General features: G+C 43.4%; 1 protein-coding gene across 1 annotated transcript; it reads right to left on the bottom strand.

The window, feature by feature from the left end:
- Positions 1-2,717: 2,717 nt before the first annotated feature.
- Positions 2,718-19,058, bottom strand: LOC117390172 (microtubule-associated protein 1S-like). The gene is made up of 10 exons (XM_055231345.1): positions 18,855-19,058; positions 15,964-16,059; positions 11,854-11,936; positions 11,035-11,172; positions 10,257-10,743; positions 9,066-9,149; positions 5,098-7,280; positions 4,400-4,541; positions 4,007-4,224; positions 2,718-3,210 (listed from the first exon to the last, which is right to left on the bottom strand). Exons 1-10 carry the CDS (start codon positions 19,015-19,017, stop codon positions 3,055-3,057), a joined length of 3,750 nt encoding a protein of 1,249 aa, XP_055087320.1. The 5' UTR covers positions 19,018-19,058; the 3' UTR covers positions 2,718-3,054.
- Between the last annotated feature and the right edge of the window lie 22 nt (positions 19,059-19,080).

The raw sequence follows: 19,080 nt of genomic DNA, 5'->3' as shown, positions 1-19,080 counted from the left end.
ATCTGTCTGAAGGGGGCGCTAACGACACTGAAACTGTAAACAGATTTTGTCTCCAGTTTCAGCCTTAACGTCCCTGATATTGTTCTCTTTGTTCTGGGTCTGAGGATGGAGTTATAGATGGAGGACAGATTATGTCTCAGGCTCCATTCCTGTTTAAAGAAGGATCGTCTTTAACAAAAGTATCTTCTTTAACTCTCCTCTCAAACCATTTCTTTTCTCTCAGATCTGACCCTCACTCTGGTCAAAGCAGTGGTCAGTGTGTTTGAGATGGAGATGAACAGCAGACTGTGTCCTGAGCTGTTCTCTCTGTTTATTCTCTTATGTAGATGAACAGCAGACTGTGTCCTGAGCTGTTCTCTCTGTTTATTCTTTTATGTAGATGAACAGCAGACTGTGTCCTGAGCTGTTCTCTCTGTTTATTCTCTTATGTAGATGAACAGCAGACTGTGTCCTGAGCTGTTCTCTCTGTTTATTCTTTTATGTAGATGAACAGCAGACTGTGTCCTGAGCTGTTCTCTCTGTTTATTCTCTTATGTAGATGAACAGCAGACTGTGTCCTGAGCTGTTCTCTCTGTTTATTCTTTTATGTAGATGAACAGCAGACTGTGTCCTGAGCTGTTCTCTCTGTTTATTCTCTTATGTAGATGAACAGCAGACTGTGTCCTGAGCTGTTCTCTCTGTTTATTCTCTTATGTAGATGAACAGCAGACTGTGTCCTGAGCTGTTCTCTCTCGTGTTGGTTCTTTCTTTTATGGAGTGTTTATTTTTTCCAGTGTGACGCTCGCTCTTCACTAAATGGAGGAGACACGTTACTTTGTTTGTGTCTCGGGGTTTTGTCCTTTGTTTGCACCAGTTTTCGTCTTAAAGTGTTTGTAGGTTTGAAAAAGACCAGAATCTCAAACGGTCTTAGTTTTATCCGACGCACCCGCAGTGTAAGGAACCTCTTTCCTTGTGGGTTCAGATTCCCTGTTGTCCTGTTTTTTTTTATCTCTTAGATCCACGTTAGCTTCATGGATTATTCTTGGTGTTAGCTTTGACACACAGTGAGCTAGCTAGCATGCTGCTGTGCACAGAGTGTGTTCGGGCCGTGCAGTGGGTCAGTGTGACTCAAACTGTGTCTCTGGTTCATAATATTCTGCTGATGGTGAAACGTGTCAGTTTGATGAAAATGTAAAGACTAAACCTAAAATCAACAAACACACGGGATCTTCATACTGTCCTGATATTATGTGTGTGCAGATTCATTTGTGCTGTGACAGACACACACCTGCAGGGGGCGGAGTTTCCGTGTGTTTTATCGTCCCACTTTAAAGATGAAGTGACGTGTTTTGTTTTGGACGGCCCTGGGTTGAACGTTGCTGGTTGTTTTAACAATCTCACAAACACAATCAAACTTCTTAATCTTCCTCAGTATTTCTGTTCCATTTTGGTGATTTTGAGGCCACCGTGTTCTTATTTACAAACATAACGTCACCCTCTAACTTTATATAACTTATGTTACAATGTGTGGAAATATCTACAACTTAAATAAACTTGTACATTTGAAGGAGTCACATATTTGGCTGGAGCGTTTGTCGTTCAAGTACGTTACAATTTGCTGGACCAGTCCTTAAAATGAAGCTCATTTACATTTTGGACATTCAGAAACCACCTGATTTTCACAAACACCAAACAGTTTAGTCGAGTTGAACCACGGAAAACCATTTTGACGTCACATTTTACAGTTCAAAGTTCACCTCACGACAGCTGACCACAGAAAGACGTTTTATAAGGCTCTCGTTAAAAACTATTGAAATGATTCAGTGATATTTAGATCCCACTGCAGAAACGTCTCAACAGAAAGATGCACCGTGTAACTTTCCCTCTGGAGCGTCTGCCACCTGCTCGTCTCCATGGAGATGTGATTGTTTTGCCAGGAATGTTCCGCAGTATCGTTTTTCAAGGTATTTTTCGTAGCAAAAGAAACAACAGTCGTGAATGCCGCACTGTGGAACATTTGAGGCCAAGCAAAAACATGTGGATGTGGACAATGAACTGGCAGAGTCTCCGCCAGAAAAGTTACATGATGCACCTTTAATTTGAGTAGTTTTGATTGGATTAGTTTCATTTACTCATTGAGCCTTTGAATAAACATTTTAAAGATAATTTATGTTTTTACACACGTCAGACTTTCTGCAGTGGATAAAATAAAACTGTTTTCAAGTTAAAAAGACTGAAAGTTGAAGCTCCTCTGGACTGTACAGTGATGCATGTTTATAAAGCACAGGTTTTATGCCAGATGCCCTTCCAGGTAAAGCCTTTTCACTTTTGCTTTGAGCCGTTTATCCACATCATCAAACAAACTGTGGGATTTTCTTCTGCGTGAAGTGAATCGACTTTTGTCATTTAAATTAAATCAGTTACTCAAAAATGCATTTTTTTTAGTTTTTTTTTTTAAATGACATGTACATTCACATAAATGCATTTTCTGAATTAAATCTAACACTGGCAAACAGGATGAAGCAAATCAATAATATTTCCTGTTACCTGCTCACGTTTTGCACATGCGTTTTCTACTGCAGTTTTCTCATAACATCAGGCCTAAGGATCTGTCCCTAAAGAGACGCATTCTTTTACAAAGTGGGAGTTTGTGGGAGTTTGTGGGAGTTTGTGGGAGTTTGTGGGAGTTTGTGGGAGTTTGTGGGAGTTTGTGGGAGTTTGTGGGAGTTTGTGGGAGTTTGTGGGAGTTTGTGGGAGTTTGGCGGAGTTTGTGGGAGTTTGTGGGAGTTTGTGGGAGAGATCGGCAAACACCAAACACAGAAGAGCCGAGGTCGTTGAGTCTGTTCACATTCAGGTATTTTCAATATTGTCCAGAAATCAGCGTTTTAAAATCACAAGGAAAAGGAAATCCAGGATAAAGCTTTTTTCTCGGAGCGTTTCGTGCTCTGAGGAAGGATAAAGGTCGTGTGTTTTAGCCGAGTAAAAAAGCTTTATATGTGAGGATCTGTCCTGATATTTTTTATTCACTGAAGATGTTTAACTCGGGCTTGTTTTTCTCGTTTGGTGCGGCCGAACTCAGAACTCGATCTTGCAGGCGGGGAAGGTCTCGTCTTGCATGGCCACGGTGCTGTTGGAGCCCAGGACGGTGATGTTCAGCTCCCTCTGTCGGTCCAGAGTCTGCTGGTACCACTCCTGCATGGACCCCGACTCGAAGGTAGGGATGACTGTGACCTTCAAAACAAAAGACAAAAACACAAACGACGACACATTACACAACACAAATCAAATACTGTATTTTCTGGACGATAAGTGTCACTTTGTTCACAGTTTGTCGTTGGTGCGACTTATACTCAGATGTGACTTTTATGTGAAATGATTCAAATCTATAAAGTCACATGTTGGTTCTTGTCACAGTGACAGTCGTGCGAGGGGCTCTAGACTTGGACCAGTATCTACTCCTCCTGAACCACTCAACATTTAAAATATCAACATTACACTCATTTAAAAGACAAAGACAAACACTGAACGCTTCATCTTCCTCTGGAGTGGGTGGATTTGTTCAGAATCGACACCGAGGATGAAGAATTCAGTGGATTTATTGATTTGGAGTGAGATCCAGAGTAAACTTGTTGTTTTTTCTGCTTTATTTATCTGATTAACTGTTAATATCTTACGTTAACAAACCAGACACGTGTTCAGTTCTGTCTGTGCTTCATGGAGCTGAATAAATATAAATGTGTTATGTTAGCATTAGCATTAGCATTAGCGTTAGCGTGATGTACTGATATTCAGCCTGTTGGTCCACATTTTATTATTATTATTAGAACTTGACTTTAAAGATAAAATGTCTGTTCTTGGTCTCTGTGTCTTATATATGTTTCTTTTTTTCATTATTTTGCATTTTTTGGCTGGTGCGACTCCAGAGCGACTCATAGTGCAGAAAATACAGAACAAGGACGTCCCCTGAAAAACTCACAGCTTAATAAGCAACAGCAATAAGTCAATTTCCGACTTATTTGATCTTTACCTGCGCCGCGTCGGACCAGGAGGATTTTCCGTCCAGTAAAGCGTCGAGCGTTTGCCTCATGACCTCCTCCCTCTCAGGCGCGTCTCCGCTGATGATGTAACAGGAGGAGCGCACACACCTGAAGAAGTCCACAGTGACCGTCGAGGTGGACGGTCCAGACGGGATGTACGCCAGGTCCACGTACACGCTCACATCGCCCCCGGAGGCAGACTTAGGAACTACAGCAGCAAAGACACAATGTGAACTGAAGCCGTTTTATATCCGACACCTGGGCTAACACTCTTTACTGTGCAACATTCACATTTAGCTTAACACAGATGAACATAATTTGTGTGTTTGTGTGAATAAAAACTCTAAATATCACATTGTAATAATAAAGTGTGTGATCTGGACCTGGGCCTGGAGCAGATTTGGCCGTTGTTGTTTTGAGGCTGGAGGACGACGTTCGAGCAGAAGACAGATTCTCCTTTGACCCTTTTGCTCCACTTTGGTTTTGTTTTTTTCCTGAACTGGGCCTGTGCAAAGTCTCCACCACCTGCACACAAAAAACACACAAAACACACACAAGAAACACACAAAACACACACAAAAAACACACAAAAAACACACCAGACACACAAGAAACACACAAAAAACACACAAACACATAAGAACATGTAAATGAAACACTGTCATTATTGTGCGTTTTTAAACACTGTTTTGGTGGTGACTGGTTTTATAAATATTCTGAACATTAAGTTTAAGGAGGGATTTTTTAATATTAGAAGAATCAATATCAGATCTGAATCACGTATTTTGATCAAACTTAAAGCTTTATGCTGTAACTTTTCTGGTGTCAGCTGCTTTTCTCCATTGAGATATTTTTGCTTTACCTCAAATGTTTGACAATAAGGCATTAAACTTATCACCATGGAGACAATGCATGTTTGTCGAGCATAAAAACTAGACAGTTTAATGCCATACTGTGTAAAATTCCTGGCAGAGCAATAAAGTCTCTGTGGAAATGATCAGTTGGCAGAAAAGTTACACAGTGCACCTTTCCTTTATTTGGTTTCCGACATGATCAGAGGTGACTTATTTTGAAGACTCACCGCTGACTTTTTGCCCTTGATGCTTCCGGCTTTAGCTCTCTTGGCCTGAGCGTCCGTCTCAGATTGCGGGATGGGCATCGTGGTTTCGGGGTGCGGGGGCAGAGGCGGACCGTCCCTCAAGGGGGCGGGGAGAGGGTCCGGGGGGAGGGACTGTCCGGGGCGGATGTCCCGAGGAGAGTTTGACGGTTCGCTACAAGAATCGTCATCATCATCTGAATCTAAAACCGCGTCCGCCGTCGTCGAGGGACAGTCTTCCGTTCCGACCGGGGCGTTTGATTCGCTCGGGGAGGCGTCTTTGTGGTTATTGTTGTTGCTATGGTGATGGCTCCCCCCTTTGGATTGGTCACTATTGGAGGCGGAGTCAGGCGCTTTGAAATGTTTAAACTCACAAGGCGAAACTAAACACAAGTCGACGTCATGGGGCGATGTCTCGACTTGGAGCGAATTGGGCGGACGGGACATTTCTGAGCCTAAAGATCGCGGCGGTTTCTTCATCTGTAAAGACAAACCGACAAAATGGCCGCCGTTTGAGCTTGAGTGATGCGTGACTGACTCGTCTCCCTCTTTCTGGCTTGGACCTTGCTCAAAGGACATGGACAGCGACTCGTCCACTTCGGTCGACTGGGGAGAGCTGACTTCGGCGGGCATCGAGTGCGTGGTCGTCGTGGTCGTTAGAGACGGAGACGGATCGGACGCTTCCTTCAAAGTCCCCAAAGTCATAAAACTCAGATGCTTTTCTTTGTTACTTTTGGGTTTTTCGCTTTGCTCTTTTGATGAACTTGTCCCGTCGCTTCCGTCGCTGGACTCGACGCCGCCCATCTGTATTCGACTGAGCGCGCCGCGATTGCCCCACACGTCGTCGGGGGACAGACAGTACGGGGTGTGTCCTGCGCTGTTGGGTCGAGATTCGGGTGACGCGTTCTCCACCGTGGCCTCCTCTGGACTGACCGGAGCCTGGTTAGTTTCAGGTGAAGATTTGGGCGTAACAACCGGGGGGCTGTGCTGTAGCGCCCCGTCCAGCAGAGTGTACTCCGTTGGGGTTATGTCTTGGGGGACACTTGGTTCATTTTTAAGTGGACATGGAAATCCAGCAACTTTGGCAGGTTTGATGTTTTCCTCACTCTGCTCTTTGATCACACAGTTTGTCGTATCTTGTTTTGCGTTTTCAGCACTTTTAGTTTCTTTGCTGAGTTGATTTTCGGTCGACTTTGCCGTTTCTTTGAGCTCCGCCTCTCTCGCCGTCTCCTCCCTCAGCTGACGAAACTCCTCCGTCATGTCTTCGGGCGTTGATACTTTGGAACAAGATGGCTGCTCCTCATTTTCTTCGACTTTTTCATTTTTCTCTTGGATCTTTTCTTCTTGTTTCGTTGCATTTTTATTTGAGACTTCAGTTTCTGACCTTTTTACGCCTCCACTCGCCTCTTTGCCTGATGCTTTTTTACTCTTCTTTGCTGTTGTTTTTGAGTCATTTTTTGCATCTTTTTTCAGTTTTGTTTTGTTGTCTGTTTTAGGTTTGGGTGCAGTCAGATCTTTACTTTCCTCTTTCCCCTTAAGATCTTTTTTCTTCAGAGTATTTCTATCTGTCAGCGGCGCTTTTTTACCCTCCTTTTTAGTTTTATCAGCCCCGTTCATAACTTTCCCTTTCTCCTTTGCGTCCTCTTTGACCGATTTGACGATTTTTCTTATGTCTTTACCAACCGACTTCACACTGTCCTGACTGTCTGCTCTTTTGCTTTTCTTCTCTGCTCCAAATTGCTCAAAATCTCCCGTTGTTACCGTTGGCTTTTGCAAAAACTCCAACCCTTTCAGTTTTTCGAGTCCTTGTATTAATTTTGCTTGTGGAGTGACACCAGGAAACAAAACTCTGACGACTTTCTCCTGGGGACACGCAGGATGCCACACGAGCAGAGCACAAACTGAAGCTAACGCGCTGAGAGGTAAAGATTTGGCCGAGGACGCGGCGTCGGGCCAGTTCTGCATGAAGGTCTGATACTCCTGGCTGTTTTTACTCGGGGAGATGATGAACAGGTCCAGTTGTCCCACTCCCATCTTCTGGAAAAGGGTCATTGGTTCGATCGGGGCCGTGTTGGGGCGGATCATTGGATGTGGTTTGATGTCGAGCTTCTTCAGCAGCTGCACGGTTAAAGCTCCCTGCTGAGAGCTCTTCAAAACATTGTCCACATCTGAAAGAGAAAAATTTTATTTAAGTGCTTATTAACAGATACAAGTTCTAGAGTTATATTAAATTGCTCTGGCAGCTCATTATCTTGGCCTTCATCATCAGAGGTATAATACTCCCTACAATTCAATTCAAGTTTATTTATGTAACACAGAGGACGGCAAAAAACACGGGGAGCAAATTCTTTTTAACGTCTAAAATAAACATAACACTGTGTAGATTGTTTTTTTTTTACTTTTACACTTTGAATAAACAACTTTAGTGTTTCTTATTAAATCCATGAAGTGCCACAGAGACGTAGAATAAGATATATACTGAAGAGTATGACAAATAATAAAGCTTCTGAGTTGCATTACAAATACATATATCAAAATTATTGAATGCATATTGATGTATATATTGTGCATCACATATACATATATATCTTTTGACACTGAAATCATAGAAGTTTTGAATATTGTGATGTAACCACTATGTGTACACTGAATTCATGTATCCTTTGAATATTGCACTCTTTTTAAGGTCTTTTGAACGGGCACCATGTTCATGCTAAAGTTTGAACAATATGTACTAACACCAAAACTATTCACTCAGTAGAATACTCTCATATTAAAGGCAACATTGTAAGATGTGAGTTATGGGGGACAGCCAGTTCTTTGTAGAAACTCCTTTCACAGAGATAAGGCGGCCGGACGAGACCCAAGGCCGAAAAACAAACCGGTGCTGCCCGGAGAAGTGAACGAGGCTGGAAGGAGGAACCAAGACGTCAACCTACTCATCACAATATTTGCATATTCATGTTACATGTTACATTTTATTCTTTGGGGCCAGGGAAAAGCAGACAGAGCCTCTGCACAAACGAGGGATAGATCATTTGACCCTGGGTCCTGTATTAGATTGTAACTGTCAGGGGAATAAACTTTTGAGATTTGAACTGATCGAATCCAGTCGTCATTTTGATAAGACCACGCCTAACAATACACATACAACACAACAACAACAACACAACAACAACACAGAAAACACACAGATAACACACAGATGTCACGTGTCACTGGAGGAGGGACCAGGGAGAGGAGGAGTGTTTTCTGTGTTAAAGCCTGAGAGGATCTGACAGGCAGAGGGCGCTGTTCCATAGTCTGGGCCACAGAAAAAACTCTGTCTCCTCTGACCTTGAGCCTGGTCAGTTGACCTCTGACCTCAGGCTCTGGGTGGAGTGTAGAGCTGCAGTGACTCCCTCAGAGAAAGAGAAATCCGTTTGTACAACTAAAACCAGTCGATATTACGTAATGTAAAAACGCCTCAATCCTCACGAAAGCCCAGAATCTGCAGACATTAAGTCATTCAGTCATTAATCAGAGCGAGTGCAGCGACTATTGACCAGTCGTATAAAATAAAACACGTCTGTACAGAAAACAACACGACTTAAACCTGAATTCAACATCCACAAAATGTCACCTGCTGATGAAGAGGCTAAAACGAGAGCTCACTAAAAATAAACTGGAAAACTCAAAAATGCACGAATCTAAACACAACTCATCACAAAAACACAACCTCACATCCTCACACAAACACACACATCCTCACACAAACACACACATCCTCACACAAACACACACATCCTCACACACAGCAGCTCTAAGTCAGTTTAAAGTTTATTTCTTACATTTCTCTGGTTCTTTCAGCCTCTGTGGTTTGTGCAGAGACGTTTGTGCAGAATTAAACTTCTGACTCACAGACGCAGAAAACGACTGTGTGAAATAAACAGAACAAAGACACGATGACTCACTGTGTAATTCTGGCTGCAGCCTGTCGGGGGCGTTAAAGAAAACGACTCCCAGCTCCGGGGAGATCAGCCTCTTGGACGAGTCGTCTGCTCAAAGAAAAAAACACAAACACACATCATTAATATCATGGTTTATTTTAGCATTTATATTATTTTATTTCTTCTGTTGTTTTCCATTTGCATTATTTTTAAGTGTTCTATAAATAAAAGTTAAATATTATACTGTATGTTTTAAATATTGTTACCAAACACTTTGGCTTTTTAAAACCTTAATAAAATAATATTTAGTTTTAAATATTAGTAAGTGTTAACAAACACAAACAAACTTTAGGTTAGAAAATCCAGCAAAACAGAAAAGAGCAAATAAACTAAAGATCGACAAAAGATTTAGAATCAGAGTCTGCACATATTTATGGACTGATATGTTTATTATAATTACTGTATTTACCAGAGTATACGACGCTCTGGAGTTGCACCAGACAAAAACACAGAATAAAGAATAAAAATATATAAGTCGCACTGGACGAAGTCACATTTTTTGGGAAATTTATTTTACAAAATCTGAGATGAAGAACAGACATTTTATCTTTAAAGTCAAGTTCTAATAATAATAATAAAATGTGGACCAACAGGCTGAATATCAGTACATCACGCTAATGCTAATGCTAATGCTAATGCTAATGCTAATGCTAATGCTAACGTAACACATTTATATTTATTCAGCTCCATGAAGCACAGACAGAACTGAACACGTGTCTGGTTTGTTAACGTAAGATATTAACAGTTAATCAGATAAATAAAGCAGAAAAAACAACAAGTTTACTCTGGATTTACTCAGACTCAGCAGAATAACATTTTCTTTTTGGTTGATTTTTGTTCAGTGTTTGTCTTTGTCTTTTAAATGAGTGTAATGTTGATATTTTAAATGTTGAGTGGTTCAGGAGGAGTAGATACTGGTCCAAGTCTAGAGCCCCTCGCACGACTGTCACTGTGACAAGAACCAACATGTGACTTTATAGATTTGAATCATTTCACATAAAAGTCACATCTGAGGAGAAGTCGCACCAACGACAAACTGTGAAAAAAGTGACACTTATCGTCCAGAAAATACCATTTTCTCTCAAACTGTAGTTTACATTTACAAACAGACTGAATCTCTGTTCTGTGTCTGATACTAATGACCTTGAGCCTCACCTTTGACCTCTGCCCTCAGCTCCAGCTCGGACACTTTTCTTTGGAGAAACGCATTGACTCCTGGGAGATTCTCCGTCCCGACGTGCGTCAGTAAAACCGCGTCCACTCGATCCAAGTGTCTCACCAGTTTCCAGAAACAGGCCTGAGATTCCGACCCTCCGTCCACCAAAACCGTGAACCCGTTTACGGCGAAGAAGGCACAGTCCCCCCGTCCCGCCGGGAACACGTAACAGCAGGGACGGGACAGTTTGAGGAAGCCCACGGTGGACGGGGGAGGCAGCAGGTCGAAGGGGGACACGGGGGACACGGTGCTGGACACGAGGGAGCTGAAGTCCCCCATGGCGTCCAGGACGGGGTGGATCTGCGGAGGGTTGATGTGCAGAGAGAACGGGCCCTGGAGCTCCAGTAAAGTCTGCCTCCAGTGGCCGATGTTGGGACAGCTCAGGGTCAGGTGGAGGTTGGAGCAGGAGCGTCCTCCACCCGCCAACTGGAGACACATTTACACTTATGAGACATTTTGACATTTTTAAAGTCACGTCTGATAAATGTACTGAAAATAAAACTAAAACTGAGCGACATGATTCATGTAAAGACTTAAGTGAAACAGTTACAGGAGTAAATATATTTAAATATATTTAAATATATTTAAATATTTGCCTTTTATGTGACTCTAGTGTCTTTGAACAAACACATTAAACACATTAAGCCATTCGTTTAATGCCACACTGCGGAACATCACACCTGCGTTCAAACATTTAAACCCTTTCCTTCTTCGTACCTGTTGCTGCAGGATGTGTTTGAGCTGCTGAGCAGAGAACAGGCCCTGATGAAACAGAAGATCTCCCGTTTCCTCCAAACTCTGACCCGCCAAAATCAGGAGTTTATGAGCCGAGTCCCGGGACAGAAGCGAGGACACCTGCAGGAGAGGAGGAGAACAGCAACGGATTATAACTGACGAGGACACCTGCAGGAGAGGAGGAGAACAGCAACGGATTATAACTGACGAGGACACCTGCAGGAGAGAAGGAGAACAACAACAGATTATAACTGACGAGGACGAGGACACCTGCAGGAGAGGAGGAGAACAGCAACAGATTATAACTGACGAGGACACCTGCAGGAGAGGAGGAGAACAACAACAGATTATAACTGACGAGGACACCTGCAGGAGAGGAGGAGAACAACAACGGATTATAACTGACGAGGACACCTGCAGGAGAGAAGGAGAACAACAACAGATTATAACTGACGAGGACGAGGACACCTGCAGGAGAGGAGGAGAACAGCAACGGATTATAACTGACGAGGACGAGGACACCTGCAGGAGAGGAGGAGAACAACAACAGATTATAACTGATGTTTACAAATGTTTACAGCACTTTGGGTTTAGTGCAGGTTAGCTACATCCATTTATATAAACAGTCTATGCTAGCAGGTTAGCATATGTTCATTTATATAAACAGTCTATGCTAGCAGGTTAGCATATGTTCTCCAGTGTCTGATGTCACATGATGCTCCTTTAAATTGAGTCTCTTTGAAGAGAATGTTCCTGAATGTGACTTTTCTGTTTCATGTGATTTTTGTGTGAAAGTCTGACCTCTGTGTGAACCTGCTCCTGAGTCGGACTGATGACCACATGGACGTCCAGACACCTGGAGCTGTGACGAAGACACGTGTGACCTGGAGGAAGAGGAAGAGCAGAGAGAGGAGAGGAGAGGAGAGGAGGAAGAGAGGAGGAGAGAGAGAGGAAGAGGAAGGGCAGAGAGGTGAGGAGGAAGGGCAGAGAGAGGAGAGGAGAGGAGGAAGAGCACAGGGAGAGGAGGAGAGAGGAAGAGGAGAGAGAGAAAGAACAGAGAGAAAAAGAGGAAGAAGGGCAGAGAGAGGAGAGGAGAGGAGGAAGAGCAGAGAGAGAGAGGAAGAGGAAGGGCAGAGAGAGGAGAGGAGGAAGAGCAGAGAGAGAGAGAGGAAGAGCAGAGAGAGAGAGAGGAAGAGCAGAGAGAGAGAGAGGAAGAGGAAGGGCAGAGAGAGGAGGAGAGAGGAAGAGAGAGAGAGAGAGAGAGAGGAAGAGGAAGAGCAGAGAGGAAGAGGAAAGAGAGAGAGAATAGAGAGAGAAAGAGGAGGAAGAGCAGAGAGAGAGGAAGAGGAAGGGCAGAGAGAGGAGAGGAGGAAGAGCAGAGAGAGAGAGAGAGGAAGAGGAAGGGCAGAGAGAGGAGAGGAGGAAGAGGAGAGAGAGAAAGAACAGAGAAAGAGGAGGAAGAGCAGAGAGAGGAGAGGAGGAAGAGCAGAGAGGAAGAGGAGAGGGAGAGAAAGAGAGGGAGAAGCTCAAGAAAGGAAGAGGGTGAGAGAGGGAGAAGATTGAGAGAGAGGAAGAGAGGAGGAGCAGAGACAGCAAGTAGATCGAGAGAGAAGAGGAGAGGAAGAGGAAGAGGAGAGGAAGAGGAGGAAACACGAGAGGAAGTAGGTCAGAGTCGGTCTGAGGAGCAGCTCAAGTGAAAATCACATATTTGAGCTGAGACTTTGTGACGAGTCTGAGACAGAGACAAATGTGAGACAGAGACAAATGTGAGACACAGAGACAAATGTGAGACACAGACAAATGTGACAGAGACAAATGTGACAGAGACATGTCCCAGAGCCAGGTCTGTACAGACTTCGTTCACTAAACGTTGTGTTTCTGGTGAGTTTGTTCAGATTCACACAGTGACATCACAGTTTGAGAGCTTTTGCCACGCCCCTTTTCAGTCGATTAATCGATCAGTAGGACCGATCTTTAGAGTTTATTTGGTCGTCCACAGCTCTGTGGGACAGACTCTGTGGGACAGACTCTGTGGGACAGACTCTGTGGGACAGACTCTGTGGGACAGACTCTGTGGGACAGACTCTGTGGGACACAGACTCTGTGGGACAGACTCTGTGGGACAGACTCTGTGGGACAGACTCTGTGGGACACAGACTCTGTCACAGGTGAAGGTGAAATTTAAAGTTGAATAAATATGATGGAAAATATTATGAGTCAAAGCAAAAAGAAAAAATCTGATCCTGAGGGAAAAAAACAGACGAGAACAAACACGTCTCTTTAAAAGACCAGTGTCCATCTGTGTCTGAGACAGTTTTACACTGTCTGTGTGTGTCCCTCTGTCTGTGTCTGTCCCTCTGTGTCTGTCTCTCTGTCTGTCCCTCTGTGTCTGTCCCTCTGTCTCTGTCTGTCCCTCTGTCTGTGTCTGTCCCTCTGTGTGTGTCCCTCTGTCTGTGTCTGTCCCTCTGTCTGTGTCTGTCCCTCTGTCTGTGTCTGTCCCTCTGTCTGTGTCTGTCCCTCTGTCTGTGTCTGTCCCTCTGTGTCTGTCTCTCTGTCTGTGTCTGTCCCTCTGTCTGTGTCTGTCCCTCTGTGTGTGTCCCTCTGTCTGTGTCTGTCCCTCTGTCTGTGTCTGTCCCTCTGTCTGTGTCTGTCCCTCTGTCTGTGTCTGTCCCTCTGTCTGTGTCTGTCCCTCTGTCTGTGTCTGTCCCTCTGTGTCTGTCTCTCTGTCTGTGTCTGTCCCTCTGTCTGTGTCTGTCCCTCTGTGTCTGTCCCTCTGTCTGTGTCTGTCCCTCTGTCTGTGTCTGTCCCTCTGTCTGTGTCTGTCCCTCTGTCTGTGTCTGTCCCTCTGTGTCTGTCTCTCTGTCTGTGTCTGTCCCTCTGTGTCTGTCTCTCTGTCTGTGTCTGTCCCTCTGTGTCTGTCTCTCTGTCTGTGTCTGTCCCTCTGTGTCTGTCCCTCTGTGTCTGTCTCTCTGTCTCTGTCTGTCTCTCTGTCTGTGTCTGTCCCTCTGTCTGTGTCTGTCCCTCTGTGTCTGTCCCTCTGTCTCCACAATAAAAGAAAAACTCTAATCTGTCCAGTTCTGACCAGAGCTGAGATGTGTCTTTGACGAGCAGCGAGACGTCTTCAGTCCTACAATGATTCACTTGGACAAAAACACGTCCTACATGTCCTACACGTCCTACATGTCCTACACGTCCCGTCTGAAGCGTCTCTGCTGCTGCTTCTGTTCTGAGAGTCCAGACTCAGTCCAGACTCAGTCCAGACTCAGTCCAGACTCAGTCCAGACTCAGTCCAGACTCAGTCCAGACTCAGTCCAGACTTGTGATGGAAAAAGACCGAGCTGAGTCAGAATCACTGGGGACGACATGCCAAGTCAGATCCGGACGATGGAGAGCAGAGGATAAGAGTCTGAGACGAGGAGAAAACTCAGTGTGAGTTTATAAAGACGCCACGGAGTGAGACGCCACGACACGAGTTTAAAAACGACCGAACTCATTCAGATCCAACGTCTGTGGATTTAGATTAATACACACGTGTAAATATACACACATGTGTGTAAATACACACACGTGTGTAAATATACACACATGTGTGTAAATACACACACGTGTGTAAATATACACACATGTGTAAATATACACACACGTGTGTAAATATACACACACGTGTAAATATACACACACGTGTGTGTATATTTACACACGGAGCAGAACTCGGCACATAAACATCAGACTGAGCCTGAAGAGCAAATCAGACGAGACAAAAGACTCAAGGAAATAAATCAACTGAGTTTGGAACAAATTAGAACAACGTCCTGAGCAAATTTACAGAAAAACAACGAGAGAAAGAGAGAAAGAGACAGAGAGAGACAGAGAGAGAGACACAGAGAGAGACACAGAGCAGATTCAATATAAAAGAAGCCCAAACGGCTCGAGGTTTCTCTTTGTTCTTTGTTCTTTTTCCAAAGTTTCACTTCCTCTTTAAATGTGACGTGTCTCAGTTCTGATCTTTGATAAAGAAACATTCTGTCACTTTTATGTTTGTCCAAGTTTAGACTCTTTGAGGGAGGAGCCAAGAGCCAACGACCAATCAGAGATCAGTAAGTCACAGCTCACACAGAGTCTGTCCACAAAGTTGTGTTTTTTTAACTTTTCAATCTTGTTCTAAATGTAGTGGAGTAAAAGTACAAATACTGCTCTCAAATGTACAGTAAAGTGAAGTAAAGTACAGTGAAGTAAAGTAAAGTACAGTGAAGTAAAGTAAAGTAAAGTACAGTGAAGTAAAGTAAAGTACAGTGAAGTAAAGTAAAGTAAAGTACAGTGAAGTACAGTGAAGTACAGTGAAGTAAAGTAAAGTAAAGTACAGTGAAGTAAAGTAAAGTACAGTGAAGTACAGTGAAGTACAGTGAAGTAAAGTAAAGTAAAGTACAGTGAAGTAAAGTAAAGTAAAGTACAGTGAAGTAAAGTAAAGTACAGTGAAGTAAAGTAAAGTAAAGTACAGTGAAGTAAAGTAAAGTAAAGTAAAGTAAAGTACAGTGAAGTGACTGAATCCTGAGTCCCTTCGAGCTTTAGGTTCATAAAGTTCATTTTTATTGAATCTGTCTCTTTACGGGGAAAAGGAGGAAAGTTTCTGTTTTATTTATTAAAAGTTCTCGTCTGTTTTTACTCTGATGATTTAATCCTTTAAAATCTCACTGAGGTTTTGTGATAATAAAAACGCTCCTTCTGCTCATCAGACGAGGTTCAGTTTTTATTGTTTGTTGGTCCTGAGGCTCGGCCCAAACTAAACTATGTCCTGCCTTCACTTTCCTTCCTCTGTCACTTCCTGCTGCGTTTTCATGGTTATTTTTATGTGAAAGTTCAACAGCAGCAAAGAGCAGTTTCAGAAAATATTTAGTCGAACTTTAAACTCACCAGAGCCTTTGAACGACGCCGTGTGGTGGGACAAGAACTCCTGCAGGTAAAGGTTCAGATTACAGCTTTTTAAATCTATGTCCCACGAGCGAAGACCTGAAAAACACAACAAATAACAGTTAAAACACGACAAATAACAGTTAAAACACAACAAATAACAGTTAAAACACGACAAATAACAGTTAAAACACGACAAATAACAGTTAAAACACGACAAATAACAGTTAAAACACGACAAATAACAGTTAAAACACGACAAATAACAGTTAAAACACGACAAATAACAGTTAAAACACAACAAATAACTGTTAAAACACAACAAATAACTGTTAAAACACGATGAATAACAGTTAAAACACGATGAATATCTCTTTAAACACTGATCAATACAACAGATCAAGTTTATAAAGTAACAGATAAACTACACCCAAAAGCTTCTTTTTATGACTCAAATAATGGTCAGACTTTTAAACATTTATGTCTAGGACGAGGAAAGAGAAGAAAAACTGTGGATTCTGAAGGAATAGACCCATTTTTGTGAATTATATGAAAGATTTGACACATTTCACAAGGACGTCTGGAGTCTAAATACTCTACTCTAAATACTCACTGTCTGGCCAAAAAAAAGTCTCCACCTGGATTAAACTAGGAGGAGAAACATTAATGCAACAACTGGATGGAAATAAATCTGTGACGTTGGAGAAGAGAAATCGAAACAATGACACAGAGAATGTGACGTAATGAAAGATAAAGGAACAAACAAATATTAGAGCGTGGGACCTTTTTTTGTCCAGTGTGTGTTTAGTCTTAAAGTCGGGCCAATGAACAGGCAGAAATCTGAGCGATTGGAAACTGCCGTATTTTCCGCACTATAAGACCTAAAAGCCTTTCATCAAAAACCCACAGTGCGCCTTATAATCCGAGGCGCCTTATATATGGATCAATATTGGTCCATTATGACACCCGTAGTCAGGAGGCGTCGCCGAAGTAATGGCGGTAATAACGGGGAGACAGACACACGCCACAATCTGCCAGTGGATCGCAGATGCCTGGGCCGATATATCAGTCTGTGGTCTGAGCTCATGAAGGCAGGAATCATCACTGAACTGTTAAGACAACAGCAGCCACACGGATAATGACGATTTTGACGAGACGGAATCGAGCACTTTGAATGAGCTCGACCAACTGTTCAACTCAGACACTGAAGAGGAAGAACTCGAGGGAGACGTGAATGAGGAATGAACTGAAAAAGTGAGTCTTTAGTGTTTCTTTCACGTGTTTAAACTGAACAAGGCTGGAGATATTGAGACTTTGGACATTAACGTTTGAACAATGTTGAGTTATTGTTACTTTGCACTATTTCCAGAGTTACTATATTGTGATGCATTAACTTGTTTTGTGAGTGAACAAAGTTTTTTTTAATATTCTATTAATAAAGTTTGACTGACTTATCTGTTTTGTTGACATTCCCTCCATCTTGTTGCAGAACACAACCTCAGATACTGCAGTAGTTTATATTCTTTGTGCCTTATACTGCGGTGCGCCCTGTGTATGGAAACAGCTTTAAAACAGAACATTCACTGAAGCGGCGCCTTATTGTGCGGAAAACACACAGTTATACTGTTGTTTTTACATTATTTGTTCTGGCATCGCCCTTGTTTTTCTGTCCTTTATTAAGATCAACACTCTGCACAGTGTCAGGTTTAGTCAAATTACAAACTCCAGGTTGTTTACAGAGACCAGACTCATGTGGCTCATTATTCACAGGACGTTTGTTTGTGTGAGATCATCTGTGACACCATGATATTTTTATTACTTTAAACTAAAATGTTCTGTACTTTAGTTTGTGTCCAGAAGGTTAGACCTCACTGGCCTCTCCAAACGAGCCTCAAGACAGAACAGAACATCCAGAACATCCAGAACATCCAGAACATCCAGAACATCCAGAACATCCAGAACATCCAGAACATCCAGAACATCCAGAACACTGCTGCTCGGGTCAGGACTAGAACCAGGAAGTACGAGCACATGTGTCCTGTGCTCAGGTCTTTGCACTGGCTCCTGAATGAGGTCCCTATGTCTGAGGATGAGGTCCCTGTGGGTGAGGTCCATTTTGTTCCCATGCTGCAGAAAACCGTCCCAGTTCAGATCGTGTTCTTCAGACTCTTCTGACCCTGACACTCATGTGTCATAAACGTCTTTAAACTCAGGCTCTTCTCTTCAGATCAGATGAATTATTGAACTGATGCAGCTGTAACTGATCAATAAACCATTAGAGACATTTAGTCTCATTTAGTCTCTGCTTCATTTGAGACGATAAATACTGTCCCAGATCATCTTTACATTCATAAATATAAACACATTTATACATAAACACATGATCCATATGTCCCTCCTGATCCAACATAAACCTCCATCTGATGCACCTTTACCATCTGCTCCTCTGTCCCCGTGTCTCTGTCTCTGTCCCTGTGTCTGTGTCTCTGTCCCTGTCCCTGTGTCTCTGTGTCTCTCTGTCCCTGTGTCTCTGTGTCTCTCTGTGTCACTGTCCCTGTTTGTCTCTGTCCCTGTTTGTCTCTGTCCCTGTTTGTCTCTGTCCCTGTTTGTCCACAGCTTGTATCGTCTAAATCTTCATAAATTTCCTCAAAGCCAAATCTGTGTCTGGTGTCGCCCTCACGCGCGCGCGGCGGGTGCGTGGTGAAAAACACCAGAGGACGCGCCCACGCACGCGCCCCGCGGTCAGCGGCGCGTGCGTGGACATAATTACATAAACGCTGCAGTGAGGTCAGTGTGGACACAGAGCAGATGTGATGAGTCTGCAGTGGAGGATAAATGTGATAAACGTGATAAACGTGATAAACGTGATCACTGCCGCAGTCTTTTCCTCTCACCTCGTTCAATGTCCTGTCCGACGTGTCCCGCGGCGTGTCCCTGCTCCACGCTGCGTCCCACGACGATGAGCAGTGAGTGTTTGTGGAGGCAAAAGTCGAGCTGAGCCGTTTCCTCCTGGACCTCCCTCTCCTCCTGGAGCAGCAGCAGCCGGCCCGACGCCATGTTGGAACTGCGCGTGTGATGTCATAGAAAAGAGAGAGTGCAGCTCTGACAGGGGCTTGTGCA

This window comes from Periophthalmus magnuspinnatus, chromosome 22 (genome assembly GCF_009829125.3).
Source record: "Periophthalmus magnuspinnatus isolate fPerMag1 chromosome 22, fPerMag1.2.pri, whole genome shotgun sequence".
Lineage (NCBI taxonomy): Eukaryota > Metazoa > Chordata > Actinopteri > Gobiiformes > Gobiidae > Periophthalmus > Periophthalmus magnuspinnatus.
The sequence above is the reverse complement of the archived record's forward strand: the minus strand, read 5'-3'. Positions and strand labels throughout refer to the sequence as shown.